At 54.1% G+C, this 27,965-nt stretch overlaps 1 protein-coding gene across 4 annotated transcripts; it reads right to left on the reverse strand.

The window, feature by feature from the left end:
* On the reverse strand, positions 1 to 27,956 carry MSI1 (musashi RNA binding protein 1). Of its 4 annotated transcripts, none has more exons than XM_034934643.3 (15): positions 27,719 to 27,955; positions 27,519 to 27,559; positions 26,876 to 26,957; positions 26,692 to 26,776; positions 23,397 to 23,438; positions 21,731 to 21,823; positions 17,695 to 17,743; positions 16,502 to 16,584; positions 15,576 to 15,693; positions 11,977 to 12,057; positions 10,012 to 10,068; positions 6,116 to 6,184; positions 4,807 to 4,961; positions 4,241 to 4,303; positions 1 to 1,777 (listed from the first exon to the last, which is right to left on the reverse strand). In XM_034934643.3, the coding sequence occupies exons 1-14, from the start codon at positions 27,775 to 27,777 to the stop codon at positions 4,262 to 4,264; spliced, it is 1,056 nt and encodes a 351-aa protein (XP_034790534.1). In that variant the 5' UTR covers positions 27,778 to 27,955; the 3' UTR covers positions 1 to 1,777; positions 4,241 to 4,261. The 4 variants fall into 4 exon arrangements, with proteins under 4 accessions (XP_034790534.1, XP_034790533.1, XP_034790537.1 ...); XM_034934642.3 differs by having other exon boundaries at positions 4,807 to 4,994; positions 27,719 to 27,952; XM_034934646.3 differs by lacking the exon at positions 10,012 to 10,068 and having other exon boundaries at positions 27,719 to 27,956.
* Positions 27,957 to 27,965: the final 9 nt, after the last annotated feature.

A 27,965-nucleotide genomic window follows, 5' to 3' on the forward strand; every position in this document is an offset into this window, starting at 1 on the left:
AACGTTTTCAAATAATTTATTAGGAATTTAAAACTGAAAATAAAACCTGGAAAAAGAAGTTACAGATGTGGAGAGAAGAGACACCGGAGGATGGTAACTTGCTGGCTTCGAAACACCATGTAACATCTTAAAAAAAAAAAAAAAAAATCCCAAAACAAATCAGAAAACGGAATTCCAGGGTCCTGAGCCCATGGTTGGGCCCAGTGGGGTGGAAGGGTCCGGGGATGAGGGAGAGGGAAGCTAAGTGTCTCAGGACTCAGCTCAAACGTGTAGAAAATTAAAAATAAAAACCAATAAAATGCAGCTTCTCTTTTATTAGGAAACATTAAAAAAAAAAACAAACCCAAAACACGAACAGCCGCGCATCTCAGTAACAAAGATTATTGCTTTGTGTTCTCAGGGCTGATAGGTTAAGCACCTCACACAGACAATTAACTCTCCAAAGGTGGGGTTTCCGGGTGGGGGCAATGCTGGGGAAGAGAGCTCAGGCCCTGGGCCTCATAACTGGGGGAGAGGGACACACAGAAGGGGGATGGCAGTGGGTGGGCCTTGGCCCTGCCACGCCAGCCAGGCCACTGTTCATGAAGGTCCAACGCTCCGAACCTCTCTTTTTCCTTAGAAGGGGGCTCTGGGGTGAGGGGCTGCCAAGGGACTCTGGCTGTGGGGTCATCCTGGTGGGAAACTTCAGTGAGAGAATGTGGGGGTTCCCTGAGACGCCCTTTGCTTTCCCCTGGGGTCTGCCCTCGCCAGAGCGTCCCCTGGTGCCCACTCATTGCGGGGGTCGAGGGGGAAGGGGGACAGACTGAGCAGAAACCATGAAGCCCCAACCTAGGTAGGGAGCAGGGGAGACCTTTGGAGAGTTAATTCCTGTCCAGCAGTGTCGCTGGGCAAGCCCTGCTCTTCCCACGCCCTTTGCCCCCACACTGGGTTTTTGGAGTGGGCAGGTCCAACCAAGGCCTTGACCCTGAGGGCCTGAGAGAGCGGGCCTGCCGTGGCCACAGCTGAGGCCTGCAAGCTTACAGTAACGGTGTCTGAGGGGACAGAAACAGGGGAGGGGGGAGCCCCTCACCCCCGAGGGGTCTTAGAGAGGGGTGGGCACATCACCTCACAGTATTTACATATGATACAGGACGGGATGGTTCCAGGGGCTCGGCCTGGCCTCCCCGCAGCCCTGCCCTCCTCTCCAGGGCTGGAGGGAGGCGGCCAGGGGCCCACACCCAGATAGACACTTTGTTCTCAGCTGGTGGGGGGCACCTGGCCCCTTGCCCCCTGCGGCCTGGGGCTTCACATTCACAAACCTAGAAATAGTTTAAAAACGGTTTCTTTAAAAAAAAAAAAAAAAAAAGGGAAAGGGTAAAGGAGGGGAAATCTGAATAAAAAACAGGGGTTGGGCTGCGGCCTGTAGCAGGCTCCCTCCGCCTTCACTCTAGCTATGCACAAATCCAAAAGCCTTTTGGGGAGGGGGCGGTCCTAGGGGGGCGCGGCACGGAGGGAGGGATGGACCAGAGGGCTGGGGTGGGCAACCGGCTAATCCAAAATAAATAAAAGCAGGGCCGGGAGAGGGGCGGGTGGGGACGGGGGCAAGGGCGAAGAGGGGGACGTTAGTAGGGGAGCCAGACGCTGTTGGGGGCAGCAGGGCAGGGGCCGGGCCCGGGGAGTTGGGGGCAGGCAGTAGCGGGTCCGAGTCGCTGCAGGGGAGGGGGCGGCGGCTGCGGCTGAGGTCTCCCGCCCCCTCGCTGGCTCACTCGTGGTCCTCAGTCAGCTGCAGGCTGGGGCGCTGGGAACACAGCCAGGAGGTTATGGGGGCTCCCGGAGCACACGCAGCCCTCCCCAGTTCTCTCCCAGAAGAGCTTTGTTCGTAAACTACCTACTTTCTTCTTCTTATTTTTTTAGAGACAGAGTCCAGCTCTGTTGCCCAGGCTGGAGTGCAGTGACAGCGATCATAGTTCGCTGCAGCCTCAACCTCCCTAGGCTCAAGTGATCCTCCTGCCTCAGACTCCTGAGACTCTGGGATTACAGGTAGTATCTGGGACTACAGGTGAAAGCAAACACACTCTGCTCATTTTTGTTGTTGTAGCAGAGATGGGGATTCACTATATTGCCCAGGCTAGTCTCAAACTCTTGTCCTCAAGCCATCCTCCTGCCTTGGCCTCCCAAAGATCTGGGATTACGAATGTGAGCCACCACACCCAGCCAGACTTTGCACTTTCTGTTCCCTGGTTGGATGCCTCTTTCCCCAGATTTTGAATGGCTGGATTTATTCAAATGTCCCCTTCTCAGAGATACCTTCTCTAAACCCCACATCTAAAATAGCCCTGTCATGCACAGTCTGGAATTATCTCATATGTTCACTTGATTTTTGTCCTGTGAAATGAGAGAGGACTTTGTCTGTCTTGTTCATCCTCTTTCCTGGAATGGGGCTCATAAATGAATGGGTGAATGAACAGAATGTCATGGGCTCACAGTCTCCCACCATCTGCATAGACACTGTGATGGCCGTGTACACAGTCCCACAAGTCGAGGTATCCTGTTGTTTTTTGTTTGTTGAGGTGGAGTCTTGCTCTGTTGCCCAGGCTGGAGTGCAGTGGCCTGATCTCGGCTCACTGCAGCCTTCGCTTTCTGGGTTCAAGCGATTCTTGTCCCTCAGCCTCCCGAGTAGCTGAGATTACAAGTGCGCACCATCACGCCAGCCAAGTTTTGTATTTTTAGTAGAGATGGGGTTTTACCATGTTGGCCAGGCTGGTCTAGAACTCCTGACCTCAGGTGATCCGCCTGCCTTGGCCCCGCAAAGTGCTGGGATTATAGGCATGAGCCACTGCGCCCGGCCAAGGTATCCTGTTTTGATAGCTGTGTACTATACCACTGTACACACACTCATTTGTTTAACCACTTTCCTTTTGATGGATATTTCAGTTATTTGCAGTTTTAAAAATAAATGCCTAGAAGTGGAATTGTTGGGTCCAAGGGCATGAATGTTTGAAACTGGGACAAACACTGCCAGACTGCCCCGGGAACCCCTGAGCCACTGTACTTACTTGCTTCTCCCATATCTTGATCAATGCTGGGCAGTGTTCATCTTAAAAAATCTTTGTGGCTGGGCCCGGTGGCTCATGCCTGAAATCCCAGCACTTTGGGAGGCCGAGGCAGAGGAAGATCGTTTGAGCCAGGAGTTCAAGACCAACCTGGGCCACATAATGAGACCCCATCTCTACAAAAAAATTTTTTAAAACTTAGCCAGGCATGGTGGCATGCTCTTGTGGTCCCCGCTACTTGGGAGGCTGAGGTGGAGGATGGCTTGAGCCTAGGAGTTCCAGGCTGCAGCGAGCTGTGATTGCACACTGCACTCCAGCCTGGGTGGCAGTGAGACTGCATCTCTATTAAAAATAATAATAATAGGGCTGGGCACAGTGGCTCACCCCTGTAATCCCAGCACTTTGGGAGGCCGAGGCAGATGGATCACTTGAGGCCAGGAGTTTGAGACCAGCCTGGCCAACATGGCAAAACTCGTCTCTGCTAAAAACAAAAAAAATACCAAAATTAGCTGGGTGCGGTAGCACATGCCTGTAATCCCAGCTACTTGGGAGGCTGAGACACGAGAATTGCTTGAACCCAGGGGACGAGTTTGCAGTGAGCCAAGATTGCGCCACTGCAGTCCAGGCTGGGTGACAGAGCGAGACTCCATCTACAAAAATAAAATAAAATAATAGTAATAATAATAAACGATCTTAAAAAATCTTTGTGGCCTGCACTGGTGACTTACACCTGTAATCCCAGCACTTTGGGAGACCAGGGCAGGAGGATCCCTTGAGCCCAGGAGTTTGAGACCAGCCTGGGCAACACAGTGAAACCCTGTCTCTACAAAAAAAGTAAAAAAGTTAGCCAGGCATGGTGGCATGTGCTTGCAGTCCCACCTACTCGGGAGGAGTCTGAGGTGGGAGGATCCCTTGAGCCCAGGAGGTCTGGGTGACAGAACGATATCTTGTCTCAAAAATAATAATAATAATAATCTTTGCCAACCTGATAGGTGGGATGTGAAGCCTTACTGTTGCTTTGATTTCTGTGTTTAAATGGAGTAGGGTGAGCAGCTTTTCATCTTTATTGACCACAGCTGGTATAAAGATCTGTCTCCCCTGGGACTGTGGTTCTTGAGGGCAGGGATGGGGTCTGTGTCCCAGATTCGATGGCCCAGGACAGGCTTCCCCAGTGCCACCCCACCACCTGCCCACCCCCACATCCTCACCTCCTGCCACCGTCCCCTGCTTCAGTGGTACCCATTGGTGAAGGCTGTGGCAATCAAAGGGCCCTGAAAAGGAAAGAATTTGACTCCTAGATTCCTGGGAAATAGAGGAAGATCAGGGGCTCCTTCTCTCTCTGCAGGACATCTGAAGTGAGGCGCTGACCTCTCTCTACCTGTCCGGATCCCCCCCCCCACTGCAGGTCTGCCTACCCGGATCACCCCCTACTGCAGGTCTGCTCAAAGATTCTCCAACAGAGGGCCAGGGAATCTGCACAAACCGTACCCTGGATAAAACCAGGGCACCCCTGGAATCAAACCTCCATGTGAGCAGAGATGCCATGTGTCTCATTTGCACCTAGAGCCCACTATGCCTGGCATTCAGAGGCGATAACTAAGTGCCCACTGAATGAATGATAACCCCCACAGCTCTTCCTTAGTGATCTTTCTCCATTCATCCTCCCTCCCCCTCCTTTTGCCCCCAGAGACAAAGAAGGTCTCTCCCTTCCCCAACTTGGGGGTCTCTCAAGGTGTGGGGGGTGAGGTGGGGGCCGCTAGGCCTGGCCACTCACCCCAAGACTGTGGCCGAAGCCGGTGCTGGGGGCAGGGCTGGCGGCGCTGATGTAACTGCTGACCCCCGAGTCCTGGTTGGCCGCCCCGTAGAGCTCGGCCATGGGGCCGGGGCTGGTGGTCCCCAGGAAGCCCCCTGTGCGGCTGGGAGTCGAACCTGGAGGGGGAGCCATCGTCCAGGGGTGAGAGCCTGGCAACCCAGAAAGAAGATGGTGATAGCCCTGGTGCCCTCTGCCACCCCACAGCACCCCCTCAAGCCTGTCCCACCCACCCTAACCTGGACCCCCACATTTCAGAAAGTCCTGTGGGCCCACCTCCTGGAGATCTCCCCATGCCCATCCACCCAGTCACCCCTAGCCCTGAACCCCATCATCTCGTCTGACCACTCAGCAGCCTCACCTCCTGAGCCCCTTCCCAACCTCTCCCCACCTAGCAGCTGAATGCATGTTCTAAACCCTGACCCGCGTCCCTCTGCTACTTGCAATTTCCACTGTCTCCCCACCACCCGGGCTCCTCCTGCCTCCGTTCTCCACTCCCCACTTCCGCACTTTCCCCACCCACTGGCCTCCAAGCCTTTGCATATGCTATTCCCTCAACCAGAAACACTTTTCCTCCTCTTTGCCTTTGAATGCAAAGTTAAGAGGCCCTTCCTCTTGGAAGCCTTCCCTCGCCTTTCCTAGAGGCCCCAGCTGGGAGCTCCTCTGGTACCGGACTCCCCCTAGTGCAGCAGCATCAGCCGTCAGCATTATTGCCTTTTTAATACCTGATGCCACCACCAGGCTGCAACCCCTGGAAGGCAGAGACCCTGTCAGTCTTTTTTTTTTCTTCTGAGACAGACGGAGTCTCACTCTGTTGCCCAGGCTGGAGTGCAGTGACGTGATCTCAGCTCACTGCAACCTCCGCCTCCCGGGTTCAAGCGATTCTCCTGCCTTGGCCTCCCGAGTAGCTGGGATTACAGGCGCGCACCACCACGCCCAGCTAATTTTTGTATTTTTAGTAGAGACGGGGTCTCACCATGTTGGCCAGCCTGCTCTGGAACTCCTGACCTCAGGTGATCTGCCCACCTTGGCCTCCCAAAGTGCCAGGATTATAGGCAGGAGCCACCGCGCCCAGCCGACCCTGTCAGTCTTGCTGAGGGCTGGCTCGCCCATGCTGGCACGATACCCAGCACAGAGCAGGTAATCAGGTGATACTTGAGTGAATGAACAAGTGTCCCTCTGCAAAGGGGTGGCAGTGGCCTTCTCCCCTCCCCTGGACTTCTCTGCTCCCTGTGCTCCCTCATCTCTCTTCCTGCACCTCAGAAGAGCTCACCTGTCCCTCGAACCACAGCCGCTGCCGCCGCTGCTGCCGCCATTGGTCCGTAGGCAGTGAGAGGAATGGCTGAAAGGAAAGGGATGGGCACATCAGCATAGCGGTGAGGGGCAGAGATGGGTGAAGGAGGCCCCTACCTTTTAGGCAGAGCCTGTCCAGCCTGGCCCTACCTCAGAGGGTTCCATGTAGCCCCAGGGTCAAGGCAGAAAAGGCTACCTTGGGCCACACCATCTGTGTCCTGACCTGTGGCATGGATGGAAAAAGGTGGGAGAGAGGACAGCTTCCCAGTGAGTAGCTGAGCCTCAATTTTTCCCCTGGTCTGGGGGGACATGCTTGAATAACCCAAAGCTCATGGAGGGTGGAGGCAGGGCACCCAACCCTGAGAAGCTGTGAAGGTTGCCCGCAGCTGCCCCCTTCTCCAGGATGCCCTTGGCAAAACAGGGATCACTTGGCCCAGAGGTGCCTGGGAGCTCACGTCCTTCTTCGCAGCTCACGACACCTAGCGATAGACAGACATGGGACAGGCCCCCAGGCCTGCTGCCCCCAGGTAGAGCGCTCTAGGGGTCAGGCTGAGGCTGGGCTCACACTGAGGCCATAGCTTTGCACCACACCCTCTGCTGCCTGTCCTGCTCCCCTCGCCCCTGTCTCCTGAGAGCACCCTAAGGGCCTCCCTGACCACCCAGAAATGACCACTGCCTCCCCCAAATCCCCCCAGCCTCTTTGTTTGCCATCTCCTCTTCAGACACAGGCACCTATCCCCTTGTTTGCTGTCTGCCATCATCGTCACCTCTGCAGCACCTAGCACCTTGCCTTGTACACAGCAGGTGTTTAATAACTGCTGAAGGAGTAGAAAGGGAATCTGCTTAAAACACCCAGTGGCTTGAATGGCTTCAGCCTGGGGCTCCCTGGGGCTGAGAGGTGATCACCTCCTATTGTGAATCTTTCCTAAAAACTTCACACAGTGGGCTCCTTCTCACTCAGATGCCACCTCCTCTAAGAAGCTTTCCCTGAATACCCCCACTCAGGCGGCCCCTTGTCCCCAACCATAACGCCTTAGCACATTTCCCTGCTTTAATTTCCTCATGGAACTTCTCACCCTCCAAAAATATCTTTTTTTTTTTAATTAATTTTTTTGTAAAGATAGGGTCTTGGAAAGGCTGGGTGCGGTGGCTCATGCCTGTGATCCCAGCACTTTGGGAGGCCGAGGCGGGCGGATCACCTGAAGTTGGGAGTTCAAGTCCAGCCTGACCAACATGGAGAAACCCCGTCTCTACTAAACAAAAAACAAAAAACAAAATTAGCCAGGTGTGGTGGTGCATGCCTGTAATCCCAGCTACATGGGAGGCTGAGACAGGAGAATCGCTTGCACCCAGGAGGCGGAGGTTGCGGTGAGCCAAGACCGCGCCATTGCACTCCAGCCTGGGCAACAAGAGCACAACTTCATCTCAAAAAAAAATAAATAAATAAAATAAAATAAAAGATAGGGTCTTGGTATGTTGCCCAAGCTGGTCTCGAACTCCTGACTTCAAGCTATCCTCCTGTGTTGGCCTCTCAAAGTGTTGGGATTACAGGCATGAGCCACAACACCCAGCCCAAAAATATCTTATTTGCTTTGGGGATACTCAGGTAAGCCTTTCTTGTTTTACTTGATTTTTTTTTTTTTTTTTGAGACAGAGTCTAGCTCTGTTGCCCAGTCTGGAGTGCAGTGGCATGATCTCGGCTCACTGCAACCTCTGCCTCCTGGATTCAAGTGATTCTCCTGGCTCAGCCTCCTAAGTAGCTGGGACTACAGGCGTGCACCATCATGCCTGGCTAATTTTTTTTTGTATTTTTAGTAGAGATGGGGTTTCACCATGTTGGCCAGGCTGGTCTCAAACTCTTGACCTCAGGTGATCTGCCTGCCTCAGGTTCCCAAAGTGCTGGGATTACAGGCATGCACCACCACGCCCAGCTAATTTTTGTATTTTTAATAGAGATGGGGTTTCACCATGTTGGCCAGGCTGGTCTTGAACTCCTGACTTCAAGTGATCCACCTGCTGCAGCCTCCCAAAGTGCTGGGATTACAGGCATGAGCCACCACCCCCGGCCTGTTTACTTGTTTACTGCTGTCTCCTTCCTCTGGAATTTCAGTTCCAGGAAGACAGGAACCTTGTCTGTCTCACTCACTGTTGTGGCCCCAGTGCCTGGAGTGGTGTCTGGTACAATGGATATTTACTGAATGCATGAAAAAACCACCCAAGTCTCCTTTTCTCCAAGGCTAGAGGAAAGTTCAGATCCTAGGTGCCCAAGCACTGTTGATCTTGTACCTACTCCCTTGCCTGCCAAGATATCTCTAAAAGGGACATTTCTTCTGTCATTTCTTTAAGGCCAGGGACTGGGCTCTGAGGTCTGTTGTTTGGCTCATTTAGGCATTTCCATAAAGTCAGAGGAGCCAACCCCAGCATGTGCTTACCACACTGTAAAGAATGACTTATTTATATAATCAGTATTTGCTCCCCTCTCTAAACTGCGAGTTCTGTGAGATCAAGGCCTGCCTCTGTCTTATCCCCGCTCTGTCCCCAGGGTCTGGGAGGGCATCCTGTGCACAGTAGGTCCGTAACACATGGTGCTCTGTTGCCCAGGCTGGAGTGCAGTGATGCAATCATGGCTCACCGCAGCCTTCAACTCTTGGGCTCAAACGATCCTCCCACCTCAGCCTCCCAAGTAGCTGGGACTACAGGCATGCACCACCACCACACCTGGCTAGTTTTTTATTTTTTTTCAGTAGAGATGGGGTTTCACCATGTTGCCCAGGCTAGTCTTGAACTTCTGGCCTCAAGGGATACTCCTGCTTTGGCCTCTCAGAGTGCTGGGATTATAGGCGTGAACCACCACGCCCAGCACACACAGTTCTTAAATGAGTAACAAGGACCTCCTTCCAGCCCTCCACCCTGACAACTACTGGCCAAACTCTCCCTCTTTTCAGGGAAGAGCCTCTGTTACCTGCATCTCTAGGGTTCTCCTCCCCACCCCTTCCTTTACTCCAGGTTTCTCTTCCTCTCCCCCATTTTGGGGGAACCCTGAGCACCCCTTGGAAGGAAGGTCTTATCTAAAGCAGGGTCCATGCTCACGTCTTCCACACATGGCCAGGTTGAGGGGAGAGTCTGGGGGTGGGGTGGGGGAGAAGCAGGTTGGACAGAGAAACCCCGTGCAGCCCACCCCACGTGCTTGCAGTCTCCTCGGCTCAAGGCTGGCTCCGCAGCTGAGCTGGCTGGCCCGAGTGAAGGTGCCAGCCAGGAAACCGGCCCCCTGTCACCTTCACCCCACTTGTCCAGAAGTCACCAAAGGGCTGGATTCGGCCCTTGGCAATATTTCATTTGGCTCACAGTGTTTTAAACATTTAGAATCTGTTGCCAACATTGAAAAATAATGGAAAAATTCATACGAAAGCAAAAGCCAGGTTTCTGGCATCTCTGGAAAAACATGAGATCTGAGCATAGTGAGTCTGTATCCCCTCCCGGCAAGAGTCAGCTGGCACCGAGGGCAGGTATGCCCACGCTGGTGTGCAGACGTCCCCACCCAGCCCACTTTGCAATGAGTTTGAGACCCTGGCTTGTTCACTGCGGGATCCCAGAGCCTCCATGGAGCCTGGCACACGGGAGGTGCTAGATAAATATTTGCCAAATGGATGAATGAGTGACTTTGCCTCCATCTGCTTGGCTTGGCCCTATGCCCCACCCTTAAGGGCCATGTAGCCGCCCAGACTGGCCAGTGCCCAGGCACAGTCTGCTGTGTCCCCACAGCCGGACTGGCGGGCAGGAGAAAAGGATCCCGCTAGCTTTCCCCAGGAAACTCCCTGGGCCCCTTCTGTTTCTCCCCATGTGGCCTGAGAGGTATACAAAATCCGAGCGACTGACCTGTAAGCTCGGGGAGGACTGGGGCGCTCGGGAGAGGGGTCCGCTCTACACGGAATTCTAAAATGAAACGTAAAACAGCTTAGGAAGAAGCAGGGGAGGCCCCTTGGACATGGCCCAGGGAGGACAAATGCACCCACAGGGACACTGGGTGAGGAGACAGGCCATGCACAGGACCCAAGAGCTGGGGAGGGGGAGAGCACAGTTCCCAGAAGGCAGGGGAGGGCAAGGAGACAGACACAGAGGAGAGACAGAGAGAGAGAGCAGAGTTGCCACCTATACCCTGGGCACGGGGCAGGGCTGGAGCTACGATTCCAGGTGTTGGTTTGTTTCCTTCTTTTCTGTTTCTTTTCTTTTTCTTTCTTTCTCTCTTTTTTTTTTTTTGAAATGGAGTCTCGCTCTGTCGCCCGGTCTGGAGTGCAGTGGTGCGATCTCGGCTCACTGCAAGCTCTGCCTTCCGGGTTCATGCCATTCTCCTGCCTCAGCCTCCCAAGAAGCTGAGACTACAGGCGCCCGCCACCACGCCCGGATAATTTTTTGTATTTTTAGTAGAGACGGGGTTTCACTGTATTAGCCAGGATGGTCTCGATCTCCTGACCTCGTGATCCGCCCGTCTTGGCCTCCCAAAGTGCTGGGATTACAGGCGTGAACCACCGCGCCTGGCCCTTTTTATTTAAAAAAAAAAAAAAAAAAAGACAGGGTCTCACTCTGCTGCCCAGGCTGGAATGCAGTGGCATGAACACAGCTCACTACACACTCGATCTCCTGGGCTCAAGCGATCCTCCCACCTCAGCCTCCTGAGTAGCTGGGACCACAGGCACACAACATCATGCCTGGCTAACTTGTAGAGACAAGGCCTCACTATGTTGCCCAGGCTGATCTCAAACTCATGGGCTCAAGCCATCCTCCCATCTCAGGCTCTTAAAGTGCTGGGATTACAGGCGTGAGTCACCATGTCCAGGCTCGGGTGTCTCTAAAAGGCTTACAATTTGACTATTACCAAAAACATCTCCCAGAATCCTCTTCTTCTTGTGTGTGTGTGTGTGTGTGTATGTGTGTGTGCTGGGGGGAGGCAGCCTGATGAAAAGCGACGGCCCTAGAATAGGTAGAATAGGTCAGGCTTGGGTTCAAGTCCCAGCTCTGCCACTTCCTAGTTGGCTCATCTTAGCTTGTCATTCTTCCTCTGAGCCTATGTCCTCATCTCTAAAATGAGGATAAGCATCCTTCCCCCATGAGATTATTGAGAGAATTAGGCAACGTCCCATACACAAAGTTCTCCAAGCTGAACAGCCCTGGGGCAGAGGATGTAAGTGCTTAGGGGCCCTCCAAATAAATAAGACCCCCAAGTAAATAAATAAATAAATGGCCTTGCAAAAGTTTGTATTTCTTATTTCAAAGAAAACTGCATTGAATAGTCATCATAGGAAGTCCAGAACTGGGCTTCCTGACATTTACTTTCAGGTCTAGTGTTATCTTTATGTTGGCTTACAAATGAGCATGGTAATGATAATGCTTTTCAACTGGTTTTCAGCATTTAGGGTCTCAGCATAATACCTTGTCTGGACTTGAAAGAGCTCAGCCTAGAGCCTGGCCATTATAGGTGTCTGTGATGATGCAACCAACAATGGCCCTCGGAGAGGCCCCCACTATAAGCCCAATGCCCTCTCTGGTGGAAGTGGCAACCCTGGAGTCGGGTGGGGAGGAGAGACAGGCAGGAGGCAGGCAGAGGATGGCCTGGGAGAAAACGGTGCCATGCAGGGCCACGCTGGGAGCCCCTGTCCCCAGCTTCTGGGGAGGGGTTTGGGGGGGATGGGTGGGGAGAGGCCCTCTTTCCTCAGACATGCCCTTCCTTCCAAGCCTCCAGCAAGCAGACCCCCAGCCATGCACCCCTAGACACCACCCTGAGAAGTCAGACTGCCCGGGAACCAGGGGCATGCTGGCAGCAGAGGGACACCGAGCAGGACTTACCGGGGAACTGGTAGGTGTAGCCAGGGGCGAGGCCTGTATAACTCCGGCTGGCGTAGGTTGTGGCTTGGAAACCTGGGTAACCTGATGGGGCAAGGGGGCAGTGTCAGATGGCTCATCCACAGGGCGGATCCTGATCATGGAGAAGGACCTGAGCCACTCATGTCCCCTCACCTTCCTTTATCATGAATAATAGCTATACCCTCCAAATACCTTCTTCATACCAAGCCCTGTGCCAAGCACACTGCACACTATTATCCCGTTAAACTCGCCTTAGAGGTAGGTACTGTTAGGCACCCCATTTTACAGACAGGAAACCGAGGCTCTGAAAGGTGACACTTTTTGGCTGAGAATAATCCAATGCTCTTTGAGCTCTGGCTCCTGCTTCCCTCCTGTCCTCATCTCCTGCACACTGCTCCTCCCTCCCTCTGCTCCAGCCACACTGGCTTCCTTGCTGTTTTTCAGCTTTGCCAAGCTCATTCCCACCTCAGGGCCTTTGCACATGCTGGTGCCTTTGCCTGGAGCACTCTTTGCAGATGACTACATGCCAGAGTCCCTCTCATTGTGCAAGACTCCGAAACATCTTCCCATAGGCGTCCTCCTTCCCATCAGCTACAATTTCTATCATGTCACCTTGGCTTTTCTTAGTACTGATGATCATTATCTGAACTTATATAATGATTTTTTTTTTCTTTTTTCTTTTTTAGAGACAGGATCTTGCTCTTTTGCCCAGGCTGGAGTGCACAGTGGTACAATTGTAGGTCACTGCAGCCTCAAACTTCTGGGCTCAAGTGATTCTCCTGCCTCAGCCTCCCTAGTAGCTGTGACTACAAGGTGTGTGCTGCTATGCCTGGCTAATTTTTAATTTTTTTGTAGAGATGGGGTCTTGCTGTATTGCCCAGGCTGGTCTCGAACTACTAGCCTCAAGTGATCCTCCTGCCTTGGTCTGGAATTACAAGCATGAGCCACCACACCTGGCCAGAAAGTACTCATGATTTCTTTAAGTGCTGATTTTCTGTCTTCTCAAAGAAAAATCCAATAGTTAGCAATAATGGTGCAATTAAGATTAAAATTCAGATCTGACGGGCTCCAAGCCTCTTAACCACCGATCTCACTATTTGTTAGATAATTTCTTTTTCCACTTTTTTTTTTTGAGATGGAGTTTCACTCTTGTTCCCCAGGCTGGAGTGCAATGGCATGATCTCGGCTCACCGCCACCTCCGCCTCCCAGGTTCAAGCAATTCTCCTGCCTAAGCCTCCCGAGGAGCTGGGAATAAAGGCATGTGCCACTACCCTCAGCTAATTTTGTATTTTTAGTTGAGACAGGGTTTCTCCATGTTGGTCAGGCTGGTCTCGAACTCCCAACCTCAGGTGATCCACCCGCCTCAGCCTCCCAAAGTGCTGGGATTACAGGCGTGAGCCAAGGTGCCTAACTTCTTTTTCCACCTCTTAAATGAAGGGTGAAAACAGCTCATGAATCACCTTAGAATAAAACTTTCTCAATGTTCTAAATAAAACAAGGTGAAAGAGACAAGACAACTAACTACAATACCTGATTCTAGCCTGGATCTTATTCTGAAGGACAAAAATATTCTATAAAGAGCATTACTGGGTCTGGCTGGGCATGGTGGCTCATGCCTACCACCACAACACTTTGGGAACCTGAGGTGAGAAGATCGCTTGAGGCCAGGAGTTCGAGACCAGCTGGGCAACATAGTGAGACCCCGTCTCTACCAAAAAAAAAAAAAAAAAAAAAAATAGCATTATTGGGTCAATTGATAAAATTGGAAAATAGAAAGTAGATTAGATAAAAATATTGTATCAAGGCCGGGCGCGGTGGCTCACGCCTGTAATCCCAGCACTTTGGGAGGCTGAGGTGGGCAGATCATGAGGTCAGGAGATCAAGACCATCCTGGCTAACACGGTGAAACCCCGTCTCTACTAAAAATACAAAAAATTAGCTGGGCACGGTGGCGGGCGCCTGTAGTCCCAGCTACTCGGGAGGCTGAGGCAGGAGAATGGCGTGAACCGAGGAGGCGGAGCTTCCAGTGAGCCGAGATCCCGCCACTGCAGTCCGGCCTGCGAAAGAGCGAGACTCCGTCTCAAAAAAAAAAAAAGAAAGAAAAAAATATTGTATCAATTATAAACTTAGGAAGTTGATAACTAAACTGTGGTTACATGAAAGAATATCCCTAATCTTAGGAAGCATCAAAGGGTAAAGGGCCACGATGCATGTAACTAACCCTCAAATGATTCAGTGAAAAATCACAAGTCTGTGTGTGTCTATACATGTGTACATACATATTTGCAAACACACATACACACACATATATACACATAGAGTAAAACTGATCAACCAAAATGGGGGCAAAATGTTAAGAACAGGTGAATCTGATAACAGGGTATATGGATGTTCTTTGTACTGTTTTATTTTTGCAGCTCCTCTGAGTTTGGGATTACTTCCAAATAACATGTTAAAGAAAAAAGAAAAGCTTCAAGGAAGACTGTGCCCTATTTGGAGGCTGCTCGCCTCCCCGACTTCTGACCCTCTAGCCCATGCCGTGCCCCCTCCTCTGAATTCCCAGAGTACCTCTCTGTGTGCCACTCCCCCATGCCTGGCATAAAGACCCCCTTGTACTGTTCTCTTTCTGTGTGTACACATCTCATCTCCCCAGGGAGCCTATGAGCTTCCTGGGGGGCCAAACTCAGATTTACCACCCTCAGTCTTGGACCCAAAGCACAGCTGACTCCTGCTCAGCTTTCAAGGCTCATGGCAGCCTTCACCTCTTCCAGGAAGTCTCCCCAACCTCCAGGTGGGTTTAGGGGCCTCCCACAGCCTCCAGTCACTCTGTAGTGGCAGTGCCCATTTACTCCTGTCTCCAACTTGAAGGAGAGCCCCATGAGAGCAGGCTCTCCTTCTCAGAAGTTGCTCAATAAATATTACCTGAATGAATAAGACCAGGCAGCCTTTCTTTTGCCCCCTCCAAAGGCCTTTGGCCTTTGCAAATGCTGTTCCCTCCGCCTGGAACACTTTTCCCCTTCCTGTCTCTCCAGCCTCCCCATCACTGGCTCCTACTCCACCCGCAGACTCAACTTAAATGTAACTTCTTTTCCCACTTCTCCAAGTCATGGTCAAGTTCCCTGTGACCACACTCCCTCGGCACCCTACACTTCTGCATCTGAAATCTATTTTATCTTCTTACTTGTTTTCCCTGCCAGATTGTAAAGAAAGTCATTGTTGCAGTTCCTGGCATAATGTCTGGCATATAGAGTTGCTCAATAACTGTGTACTGGATGGATGAATGGATAGAGGAATGGACAGATGGAGGGATGGATGGACGAGAGAATGGACAGATTGACAGGACCAATGAATATGGTTGGACCTTTCTGCTGGCTACCACCAGAGGGCAGCACCCCCCCAACCAAACCACCCCACCTTGGGTAGGACTGCCAGACCCGACAGATCCCTTGTCCCCACTCCTGCTCAATGACTCAGACAGGAGGAGGGCAGACCACAGGGGAGGTGCAACACCCACACAGCCCCTGCTAGCCCTGGGAGCAGTTCCGGCAGAAAGAAGCTGCAGGCGCAGGCTCGCGCATACCCAGCATGCCGATGCCCAGCATGAAGGCGTCCATTCCGTAGGGCATGACTCGAGACCTCCCCCGGGCTGAGCCCGTTGGCGACATCACTTCCTTTGGCTGAGCTTTCTTACATTCCACCTGCAATGAGACCTGGCGGTTAGTCTTTCACACAGAGCTAGAGTCATTAGCCCTCTTGTTCCCTGGAAAGCCTCTTTATTAATTTTATTAATTTCACTGTCCAGCTGAAAACTATTTCATGGTTACCACTGATGGAGCACTCACTATGTGCTGAGGAGTGTGTAAACGGCTTTGCATGCAATCGTTCAATGAACGCTTACACCAATACTACCAATACTATGATGGAGGAGCTTTTCCAGTCCCATTTGACAGATGTGGAAACTGAGGCTCAGAGAAGGGAGGTCATCTGCCTGATTAACTACCGTGTGACACTGCCTCCCTGTCTAGGTTTTTAGGGGTTGGAAGAACTGGCTCTGCCTCCACTCACTCGAAGCCCCTCTGCCTGCCTTTAGAACCTCAGAGCTTCCCTGGCAGGCCCCACAAGGAGCCCCAGTCTTCTCTGTGCCTGTGCTCCATCCAATCCCAACTCACCATGTTTTTGTTTTTGTTTTTGTTTTTGTTTTGTTTTGTTTGAGACGGAGTCTCACTCACTCTGTTGCCCAGGCTGGAGTGCAGTAGCACAATCTCAGCTCACTGCAACCTCCACCTCCCGGGTTCAAGCGATTCTCCTGCCTCAGCCTCCCAAGTAGCTGGGATTACAGGCATGCACCACCATGCCTGGCTAATTTTTGTATTTTTAGTAGAGACAGGGTTTCACTGTGTTGGCCAATCTGGTCTCAAACTCCTGACCTCATGTAATCTGCCCACCTCAACCTCCCCAAAGTGCTTGGCTTACAGGCGTGAGCCATTGCGCCCGGACCCAACTCACCATTTTGTTGTTGATTTCATGAAAATGAATTTCACACACTTTCTCCACGATGTCCTCACTCTCAAACGTGACAAACCCGAACCCTAGAGGTTGGACAAAGGATAAAGGCAAGGTCAGAACCAGAGCGCAGGGTCAAAACTCAACCCCAGGTCGTACCAATATCCCCGCTCCTCTCTCTCTGGCGAGTGAGAGTTAATGAAAGGCTCTGCTCACAGCCTGGAATCCTCTCAACTATCCACTGAGACAGGGTTTCAAGTCCCAGAATACAGATGAGGAAAATAAGGTTCAGGTAAGTGAAGTAACTTGCCCAAGGTCACACAGCAAGTTAGAAAGTGGTAGAGCTGTGATGAGAATACACTCAACATGCTTTTTCTAGTCCTCAGGTGTTTTCCAAAGAGGGAAGAAGGAACACACATGCACACTCATTTAAACTTACACAAAGGTGTACATGTCCAAACATACAAATGTACATAGACACACATTCACGCATGCACACATCTAGATACCTGCGTATCACGCAGACACATGCAGTTACCCTGACATACCAGATATAAACAGATATTTAGGCACAGATACCCCCTTTTGCACAGATACAAATACACACACACACAGAGCACATACCCCACTCCCAAAACGGACTAAAAGTCCTGAAACAACTGGAGAAACAACCCCGTCTCCTCCTGGGTGTGCCCCAGGGGCTGGAAAGGGATTTCTCAGAAGGTAAGGCCCTCGGGAGAAAAACAGCCAGGTGGCGCGTGTGCACACGCACACGGTGTGGCCCAGATGCTCACAGGTTCAGAGGCAACGGGGCTGGGGGCTGGGCTGGGCAGGAGGTGACTGCCTGGGGCTGTGGAGTCAGCCTGACCCTGGGCGGCCTGGCCTAAGCTCTGGTTACCAGGGACAAGGTAAGCCCGGGCAGAGGCAGACACCACTAGGGTGGGGGTAGGAGACTCAGTGGGTTGCAGGGACTGGGGGGGTGGGTACTCCTCTGTTCCTCTCATGTGTCTGCAATTCGGCAAGTTTCTAGCACAGGAAATGGTGGGACAAAAGCCTTCTGTAAGGCCAGGCCTGGGAGAGGACGCAGATCCTGGGGGATAGGATGTCAGAAGGCGAGATGAAAGGGCAGCTGTGACCTGCAGCCCCCTGGCTGACCACGGGGCCCAGCCTGGGAAGGGGGAGGGGGCCACACTCACCTCGGTGCCGGTTGGTGGTTTTGTCAAACATCAGCATGGCGTCGTCCACCTGAAACACAGCCCGCCATGGAGGACCCAGCAGATACCAGCGGAACCCACTACCACCAAGGAACAGGGGCTCTGGCAACCCACTGCCCTCTTGCCCACTCCAGGCTTGACCTTCAACCTGCTCCCTGCACAGGGGACAACTTTCCTTCTGCAACCCCACTGAAAACCCTTTTCAATCACCATCATCTCAATGCACCAGCCTGCATTTATTAAGCTCCATTGTCCTCCCAACATTCCCTGCATGGTAAGATCCCCATGGTGTAGATAAGAAAATAGGCTCAGAGAGGTGAAGTTGCCTGCCCAAGATCACACAGCAAGACCTTGACCAAGCTGGGGAGGCACAGAGAAGATGCTAGAGAAGGAAATATGGGAGGGAGGAAAATGACAAGATGGGGAAGCAAAAGCCTCATCCCTTTCTGTAAAAGGCCAGGAGGACAGCAACCAGACTGGACTCCCCTCTCCGGCTACAGATCTTTTCCTCTAATTGAGGTTTCCTTTTGCTAGAGGCTGTAATTAAAGCAAGTAGAGTTCAGTGCCTGGGCTGCTTTGCCTCCCACTGACTGGGGGAAGGGAAGGTGACTGGGAAAGGGGGAGGATCTACATCATCCATCCTCTCTTGGACCCCAGTCTACTCTTGTTACTTCCTCTAGGTACCCCTTGGATATACGGTCACCAAAGGCCTTGGTGCCACCTTCCATTTGCCTGCATCTGGTGCCTCCTCCTTGCCCTCTTTCTTAGTTAAGGTCTGAGTCACCTTTGGTATAAATCAGGGGCTGCCTCTGATACCCAACCCAATCCTACTCCAGGCCCCAACCCTCCCCCAAATGACCAGACATCCAAAGGATTAAAAAAAAACTTTTCTCAAGCCATCAAGCCATGGGTAACCAGCCTCTTCCCTACTCTCCTTCCCTCTACTTCCAGGCCCAGCATCCACCACCTTCTTTTTTTTTTGGAGACAGAGTCTTACTCTGTCACCCAGGCTGGAGTTCTGTGGCATGATCTCAGCTAACTGCAGCCCCCGCCTCCCAGGTTTAAGCAATTCTCCTGCCTCAGCCTCCTGAGTAGCTGGGATTACAGGTGCATGCCACCACTCCTGGCTAATTTTTGTATTTTAGTAGAGGTGGGGTTTCACCATGTTGGCCAGGCTGGTCTCGAACTCCTGGCCTCAAGTGATCCACCCGCCTCAGCCTCCCAAAGTGCTGGGATTACAGGCGTGAGCCACCGGGCCCGACCCCCATCATCCACCTTCTAAAGGCCCTCCCCTGCCTCATTAAAGACCCTGAACTACAGTGATCCTCCAGCTCTCCTTAGGCATCAAGCTACAGTGGGCCTCTGACTCCCACTGGGAGAACCAGGACCCCACTGAGCCAGGAGGCAACAAGGTCCCTGGAGAATCTCATGACATCTCTCTTCTCAAAGAGCTGCCTGTACTGGGGCCCACGCAACAGAGTGGCACTCTCACTCCCATCCTATGGACCCACTCTGAGTCCCAATCCCAAATCAGCTGGACCACCCGAATGGGACAATCATTTCAGGTTCAGCACATCTTCCCCACCCCTCACTTAACCAATGAAAAACAGAAACCCAGAAAGAAGGATTGTGGTCAAAGCACAGGCTTTGGGTAGGACGGGCCTGAGTTGGAATCCTGGATCCTGCATTTGCTGGTTGGGTAACCTTGGGCAGGTGACTTGATGTTTCTCTGGCTTTGGTTCCTCATCTGTGAAATAGGCATAACAGTGTCTATCTCACAGGTTGAAGTTAAATGAAAGACACCTTTTTTTTTGGAAAAGGGTTCTCGCTATATTGCCCAGGCTAGTCTTGAACTCCCAGGCTCAAGCAATCCTCCCATCTCACCCTCCTTGGTAGCTGGGACTACAGGTGTGCACCACCAAGCCTGGCTATGAGAGGATTTAGTGAGATAGTGCATGTAACAGTCTTAACTCACAGCACCCAGGATATAGTAAGTGCCTAATAAATAATAGCTATTATTATTATCTTTACAAGGGAGGGACTTGCCCATAGTTACACGGGGGGAACGTGGCAAAGCTGGGGAGAGAGCAGCCAGATACTACTGGCTTGAAGGTTGCATGAGGACATCGTCTGTGTCATTTAGGGCCATGACCACCATCCTATTGAGCACCTTGACTGGAGGTCAATCATTTTTTGAATGAATGAATGAATGAATGAACGAACCAGCCACACCCTCCCCCCTAATCCTACAGCTCCGAGTCCCTGCCTGACCCACAGATGGATTCAGCCCAAATCCACAACTTCTCCCACCTTCCTCCACCCAACCCTGCAAGGAAGGCCACCATCCCTGGCCCCACTACACCCTTCAACCTGGGCCTTGGCTGGAGAGGCCCCTAGTGGGACGGTGGGGTTGAGGCCAGGGCAGGGGGCAAGGAAGATGGCTGGGGGTCCGGGTTACCCCCACCGGTGTCCCCTCCTGGGGCGAGCTGAGGGGAGGGAGGCTCCCGGCCCAGTGTCCTTAATATGCTTTGGTCTCCATGGGAACCCGAGGGCAGGGGGGATCGGGCGGGGGGAGGGGAGGCGGCCGAGGCCTGCTGACCAGTAGGAGCCGAGCCGCCAAGTTCGGCGGCCGCTAAGCCTGAGTGGCAGCCATGGCGGCTGACCATTGTTCCCCCCTCGGCGGCGGCCCCTCGATCCGGGCGGGGGGCCCCCCGCCGCGGGGCCCTTGGCATTCCCGGCTGTCCCCCTCGCTCCCTGGCAGCCTATTCTCCGGCTCCCCCTGGCCTCCCCGGGCCGGTTTCACATGCCAACGCCGATTTAGGCCCGAACAAAAGACGCGGCCGCTGACGGCTTCTCCTGGGGCCCGGTTGCCATGGCAACGCCGGCCCCGGGGGCAGGCGGCCTCCAATCACAGCTGCTGGATCAGATTAGTGCGAGCTCTAATGCTCGGCGCTCAGACACAAAGACACCCCGCCGCAGCCGAGCCGGGCCTGCTGCTTCCCAGGAGCGCCCTACCCTCTGGGGCCCGGGCCCGCCCGACCTGCCCTCTGTCCCGGACCCAGGTGCCCACCGAGGCACGAAAGCCGAGGCCTCTGGTCCCCCACACCACCAGCCTCAGCTGGCCAGGGGACACCTCCCCCCCCCCACAATCCCAGGCCCATTTCCCAGGCCACGTCCCCCTTCGCTTGCCTGGGGGTGACTCGAAGTGTCTTGATGGGAAAGTAGAGACCCAGCCTCTCGCCTGTCTCACCTAAAAGAAGAAAGACCAGGGACCCCGGCCCCAAGCAAAACAACCCTCTTTCCCTCCTAGACTTCAAACGTAGGACCCTCTCTGCCATCTCCCCATGGGACCCCAAAGTTCACATTGTCCACCTTTCAGAGGACACCCTAATGTCGGATGTCGCCACAACATCTACCTCTTCAGAGGCCCAGAAATTAAAGCTCCATGCCCCTTACAGCTCACAGCCAATCCTCTGGGCCTGATCAGGAATTGGGGGGTGCTCTCATCAGTTCCCCCCGATACCCAGGGGACCAGCAGCCCCCCAGCTCTGGCTCCAAGCTCCCCACCTGTGCAAATAGGGTGCCGAGTGCAATTGGGAGTCATATTTATTGCCTCCTTATCATCCTCGCCTGGAAGGAGTGGGGAAAGGTTCAATAGCCTGTGGCCTGGACAGGTGCAAACTCCCAGGAGGCCACGGGCTGACTTGATTGAACTGGCTGTGGGAGCACTGCCTCCCTTGTGAGAATGAAGATAAGTAAGAGAAAAATACAGTGGAAGGGCAACAACAGGGCCAGCTACTGTGTGGCTTCTCTGTCCCAAGGGATATCCTGAGTCTGAAGCTCACAGATGAGCCAGGAGGCTGCAAGGTGGATTGGCCTGGTCTCCCCCTACAGCAGGATCCAGCCCCACTCTCATCTTTTGCAGGAATGGAATGACCTGGCTGGATTCGGCTTGCTAGTGCCCCATTCTACAGTGTGTTCACAGCCCCAGCAGCGAGCGCCCCCAGTTTAAACCCACCTTCCCAAACTGCTCAAAATATTGCTTCACGTCCTCCACCGTGGTGTTCACCGACAGCCCCCCTACAAAGATCTTCTTCGTTCGAGTCACCATCTGTTAGGGGAGGGAATGAGAAAGTGGGCATCTGAGTCCTGTGGCCTACCGCCACCAGCAGGGGCTCGAGCCCCCCTGCCAGGATGCCAGCTGACAAGCTCTCTGTGGCCCCAGCCTCTTTAAAGGCCCCCCCCACAAGCTCCCTCTTGGACCCCCGCCTCTAGGCCTGTCATGGGCAGCTGTGCACCCACACCCTGGCTGGCTCGAGTGTGCCTCCTTCCTGCCTCCCCTAGGGACTATGTCCAGAAAATGCCTTCCCTAAGGACTAACACAGGGAAGGGGGCGGGCCAGTGACCCAGACCCACAGCCTAACTCTAAGACCTCACTGGCCCTCCTGGGAGACCCCCCAAGGTCCATCACAGAGTCTCCCTGAACTCAGTGCCGACATTTTCCTCATCAGCCTCCTCCCAACACAACCTCTGGCAGCCCCGTGGCCCCAGCCCTGTTTTAGGAAGAACACATGGTCCTAATTACCCCAGGAGCGCATGGCTAATCCGCGGCAATTCCCAGCCCCATCCTAACACTAAAGCACCTTCTGTCACCAAACTGCTTAATGGAATTAACCCAATTCCAACCATGTGCTCCCTGGTGCGGCTTCCTTCGAATACCTGCTCCATAATTGCTTTCAGGCCCTCTACTGGACCCTTCCAGAGATGCCCCTTTCCTGTCTCCCAGAACTCTTCCTCTCCTTCAGCCCTGGCAGGAGTTGGGGGCCTTGATGGAATTCACTGGCCCGGAATCTTAAAGAGCTCTAGTTCCACCTGGCAAAGGAGGAAACCGAACTCTCCTAGAGAGGGACCTCGTCCTAGGACCCATGATAAGTCAGTAAACTCAGGGGTCCTGACCCCATGTTCCGCAATCAGTCTCTCCTTCTGTCCTCTATATTCAATTGCTTCAAAAGGAAGATCTGGCTAGTTGCCCTGAGGCCTAGAATAGACTCTTAGGCCCCTGCCCTGCACCAAAAGTTTTTTGAGTGTTGTATCGCTCAACTGCTCAGAAATCCATTTTCTGCGCACCTTGACCCTCTCACTGGAAGAACTCGCCAGAGCAGCAGGGTAAGAGAGCATTGAGAAAGCAGCCACAGACATCTAAACTGAAAGACAACAGGTGACAGAGTCTGTGGTCCCCTCTGCCTCTGCAAAGGGTGACTGGGGGGATCCAAGGGTAGCTCCCTAGCCTGCCTGTAGCGCGGCCTTAGGGTCTAAGTCTGTCCTGTATTTCACTTCCAGAGGCCTGGGCATCAAGGCTGTGGTCTATGATGTTGGAATTAGACTCAGGCTCCAAACTCTACTGGGTTCAAATACAGGACGATGAATCCTCTGAGTAGCTCCCCTTTCTCCTAACACACACAAGCCCCTCTCCAGTCCACCCCAGAGCTCACGTGGAAAGACGTATAGTGTCTTCAGGCCACAGAGCAAGGACGTCAAGAATCCCCTCTTCCCAGCCCAGCCCATTCCACAAACACTCCAAGCAGAGGTTCCAGAAGCATCTTCCAGAGCAGGAAATACTGGGAAAATCACTGCCCAGCATTGCCCATAGTAAGAGAGCTCCTCCCAGACATAGACACACCTACCTTGGGCTGTGCTCGCCGAGGGAAGGCCACCTTAGGGTCAATCTACAAGAAAAGGGAGAGGTAGAAGGGGTCTTGGTTATCGCATTTTTAGAAGAGTGACCACACAGCCTTCAGCCCTCAGGACCTCTCTCCTCCCAGGACACAAAGGTGACAGAAATCACAAAAGCCTCTAGGAGGAGAGAATAGTGGTTAAGCATTTATTTTTATTTTTTCTTCAGACAGAGTCTCACTCTATCACCCAGGCTGGAGTGCAGTGGCACGATCTCAGCTCACTGCAACCTCTGCCTCTCGGGTTCAAGTGATTCTCCTGCCTCAGCCTCCCTAGTAGCTGGGATTACAGGTGCGCACCACCACACCCAGCTAATTCTTGTATTTTTCGTAGAGACGGGGTTTCACCATGTTGGCCAGACTGGTTTCAAACTCCTGACCTCAGGTGAGCCGCCCGCCTCAGCCTTCCAAAGTGCTGGGATTACAGGCATGAGTCACCACGCCCAGCCAGTTAAGCGTTTAGACCCTAATGTCCCACTGCTGGGTTCAAATCCCATTTGCACTGCTTCCCAGCTGTGAGACCATGGACAAGTTATTTCCCCTCTTTGAACGTCAGGGTCAAGTTCACCTGCAAAATGGGCAAATAATAACACCCACCTCAAAGGGTCATCAGCAGATTATTGGAGATAATGCATACAAAGCATTTGGCATGGTGTCTAGCTCACAGCAAAAACAAAAACAAAAAAAAATGTAAGCCGTCTTATTCCTTCAAGTATCAGGTAAATCGAGGGCCTTCCTTGCGTAACTGACTTCACGCAGATGACCTATCTAGGTAAGGTATGCAATTCAGGCTTTGGAAACCCTGCAAATGGGAATACTCTTTGTCTGCAAAAGGCCACAAGCTGAGAGTTCATAACCATCAGGAGTAGGCTCAGTTCTGTTTTCGCAGTACTATCTACATCAAACAGCTCTCCTTGAGGCTGTGAGCAAACAGCTCCTTGATAATGCAGCTAGGCTTGGGGCAAGGTAGAGTGCAGTCTTCGGTGACGTGAAAGGGCATGGGACTTGACTTAGAAACTCTGGGCCTCTTGCCAAGCCTGTGATCTTGGTAATGCACTCGAACTCTCTGAGCCTCAGTTCCTTCATCTGCAAAGTGGGGACAATCACACCCGCTTTTCCCAGGGGCAGCTGCGGGGAATCAGATGAGATAACGCGGGTGAAAGCGGCCCTTTGTGAACTGCCCTTCGTTGCACAAACAAAGGTGCTATTACCAGCAGGCCACCTTTGCCCTTGGCTGTGAACAACCAGAGGGAAAAATCAAGATGCATCTGGGTGTACTCCTGGGTACTATAGCTGTACGACAAACAGCAAAAGACAGGGCATGAGACGCTGTGATCCATGCGGGGCCTACGGGGCCAGGTCAGGCCAGAGCTTTTTGCCACCCACACGGGTGGACGTCATTCATAAGTTCACCAGCCAATCGCAGGGAAGATCTATCTTTTCCCAAAGTTCCTTCTGTTCAAAACTCAGCCTCGTTCTAGGCAGCTGGCTCTGGCTTCTCTCTGAATGGCACAGACCAGGAACTAGCCTCCTACAGGCTCCCCCACTGGAATCTGTCCACAGAGATGGAACCTCCAAAATCCACACTAGGGCAATGCCTCCTCTCCTGCCAAGTCCTACTGGGCTCCAGGGAAAAATCACAACTGCCCATTTCTCCCGCCTGAAGTTTCAATTCCACACCTCCATGGACATGTCCATCCTTCTCTTTCTCCCAGAAGCAGCTGCCCCAGCCACCAGCGCACCACACACAGTCCTCCTACACAGACCCCGATGGGGAGATGGTACCCAAGCCACGATCCCACAGACCCACGCACACCCCATCCCTGACACACCCCACCTCCACTGTGACTCACAGCTGGCAACATAAATAAAACCCAACAAGTAAATAAAAGGTGAAAGTCAGAACTCAAAATAGACTCCCCACAGTAAACCTCCCTCCCACCCCCTTTCCCAGGCTGGAGGACGCCAAACACAGACAAAGCCCTGGCCCTTTTCAGCCCCATCTCCTAAGGATACTCATCTCACCCTCCTTCCTCCCTCATTCTCTTCCTCTTTATCAATCTTCCACTCTTCCATCCCCCAGCCCCTAAATCTCAGCTTCCTCAGCACTGCAGAAGCCATCAGTGCATTCTGAGGACAGGGGATGGTAGCAGAACAGGCAGCTTGATGGCAGATAATCACCAAAAACAATAGGCCACTGTCTCTCCATTTCCAGGCTTGGGTCACTCAGGCTGCGCCAAGAAGATCCTTTCAGAGCCGGCAAAGTTGAGGCCTGGCCTCATTTGCTCATTACTGCGAGCGGGAGCGGGAGCCACTGGGCAGAGATAACAGGAGCTGGGGACAGGCGGTAATTTGACAAATTCTTGGGCACAAGCAGCTATTGTTGCAGGTAAACAGGAGCCAGGGACTGACCCAAGCAGAGAGGCCCAAGGCTGGGGGGCAGCCGGGAAGCATGGAGAGAAGAGATCCACACTATCCCTGCTCCCGGCAGACAGACACCCCCATCACATGGGGGTAACCCCCTCCTCTGACTTTTCTCCTTTTCCATCTGCCCTGGAGCCAGCGCCCCCTGCAGGGTCTAAGACACGAAGGAGCTGTGGGACAACAGCAAAATGTTCCATGAGTTTGAATGCCAACCAAGCGGCTTCTCCTAAGATCTAGTCTTCCGAAGGGTCGTTTCCAGGCAAGCTAGAGCCTTTCTCATAAATCCCCTCTGTGGGCAAAGCAGGTCCCTGTCTTCCACACAAAGCAAGGAGCTCATTGACCAAAAGTCGGGGGAGGAAGGAAGGAGAGAGGGAGGGGGCTTCAAGGGATGCTTTGCCATTGGTCTGGATGAAGAGGGGGTGTCGCAGAGCCAAATACTAGTTAGAGTTCACAGAAGCCACCGGGTGGGTCAGTGCTACCCTGACTCACCCAATTTGGGCTGGGGGAGGGACCTAGCCCCACCCCAAGCTCTGCTCTGAGGCATCATGATTAGTACTTCTAGGGAGAGGGTGGCGGCTGCCTCTCCCCTCACCAGGACTAGGGGAGGGGGGATGTAGCATCTCATGGCAGGCCAGGGATTTTTCTCCTCCCTCTCCCCCCCAACTCTAGTGACAAAGTTTCAGAGCATGGCAGCCCTCTTACTCAGAAAAACTCCCTCCTTCCTCATGGACCCCGTCCAGCTGTCCCCTGGGGAGAGTCCTGACCCTCTCCTCCGGCAGCCTCCCTCTCCCAAAGGACCCCCGAAGCCCCGAGGGCCACTCACTGTTTTGGAGTCGAGCTCGTGCCGCGATTGCGCCAGCACTTTATCCACCCCCGCCTGGTCCATGAAAGTGACGAAGCCGAAACCCCTGCGCGCCGTAGTGAGGGAGAGGCAGATGGTTACAAGGCAGTGAGTGGCGGGTGGAGGGGGGCGAGCCGGGAGCAGGAGGAGGGGGTGAGGGGCTCACCTGGATCTCTTGGTCAGGGGGTCCCGCATCACCAGACACTCCTTCACCTCCCCGAACTGGCCGAAGTATTCGCGCAGCCCTTCTGTAACCACACACCCGCCTTCGGACCAGCCCGGGCCCCGCGCCCTTCCCCCCTCCCCCGTCCTTTGCCCCCGGTGACCCCGGAGCGGCCCGGCCGCCCCCGCGCCAAGCTGCCCGCGCGCTCTCCACTGCCGCCGCCCCCCACCGCCCTCGCCCCGTTCCCGCTGAGCCTCCTGGCGCCCACCGGGGCCCCGGGAAGCCGAGGGCCGAGCTGGGCTGGAGGGGGGACGGCTCCGGCCGGGTTCCCGCCGCTCCGGGAGCAGCCTCACAAAAGTTTGAGCCGCAGGTGCGAGCGGAGTTGGCGCTGCCGCCGGCGGGTCCCGGGGGCCCAGCCCACCCCCCCGATACCCCCTGAACCCCTCATCTGCTCCCCTCCACCCGCTGGGCCGGGTGCGCTCGCGGATCGCCCTGCGCTCTCGGGGTCTCCGGGCGGGGCGCGAAAGAGGGCGCGAGGGCGCCCGGGGTCAGCAGGGCGCAGGGCCGGGCTGGGGTGTCCGGGTCCGGGGCGCCGGGGGGTCCGGGGTGCCCTGCCGGACCGGCGGGCGCTCCCGGGCTCGCTCACCCTGCGTAGTCTGCCAACTGAGTCCCCCGATGAACATCTTGCTGCGGGAGGAGGAGAGACACAAAGGGCCCGCGTGAGCGCCGGGCGCCAGGGCGCAGGGGGCGCGGGCCCGGGCCCCGGGGAGGCCCGGCCCGACCCGGATCGGCCATGTTGGCGGGGCCAGGGCGGGCGCGGGCCAAGCAGGCCGGGCCGGGCCGTACCAGGGGTCGTGCGGCGAGTCCGGGGAGGCGAGGCCGGGCTGGGGCGCGTCAGTCTCCATCGGGAGCCGCGGGCGGCGCGGGCAGCGGAGCGGCGGCGGCGGCGGCGGCGGCGGCGCTCGGCGCGGGGCAGATGAGGAGCGCGGCGAAGGGGGCCGGACGGACAGGCCATGCTGCCCCCTCCCCCGACCCCGCTCGGGCGGGCGGGCGGGGACGGCCGAGGGGAGGGCCCGCCGGGGGCCGACCTGCC

This window comes from Pan paniscus, chromosome 10 (assembly GCF_029289425.2).
Source record: "Pan paniscus chromosome 10, NHGRI_mPanPan1-v2.0_pri, whole genome shotgun sequence".
In the NCBI taxonomy this organism is placed as follows: domain Eukaryota; kingdom Metazoa; phylum Chordata; class Mammalia; order Primates; family Hominidae; genus Pan; species Pan paniscus.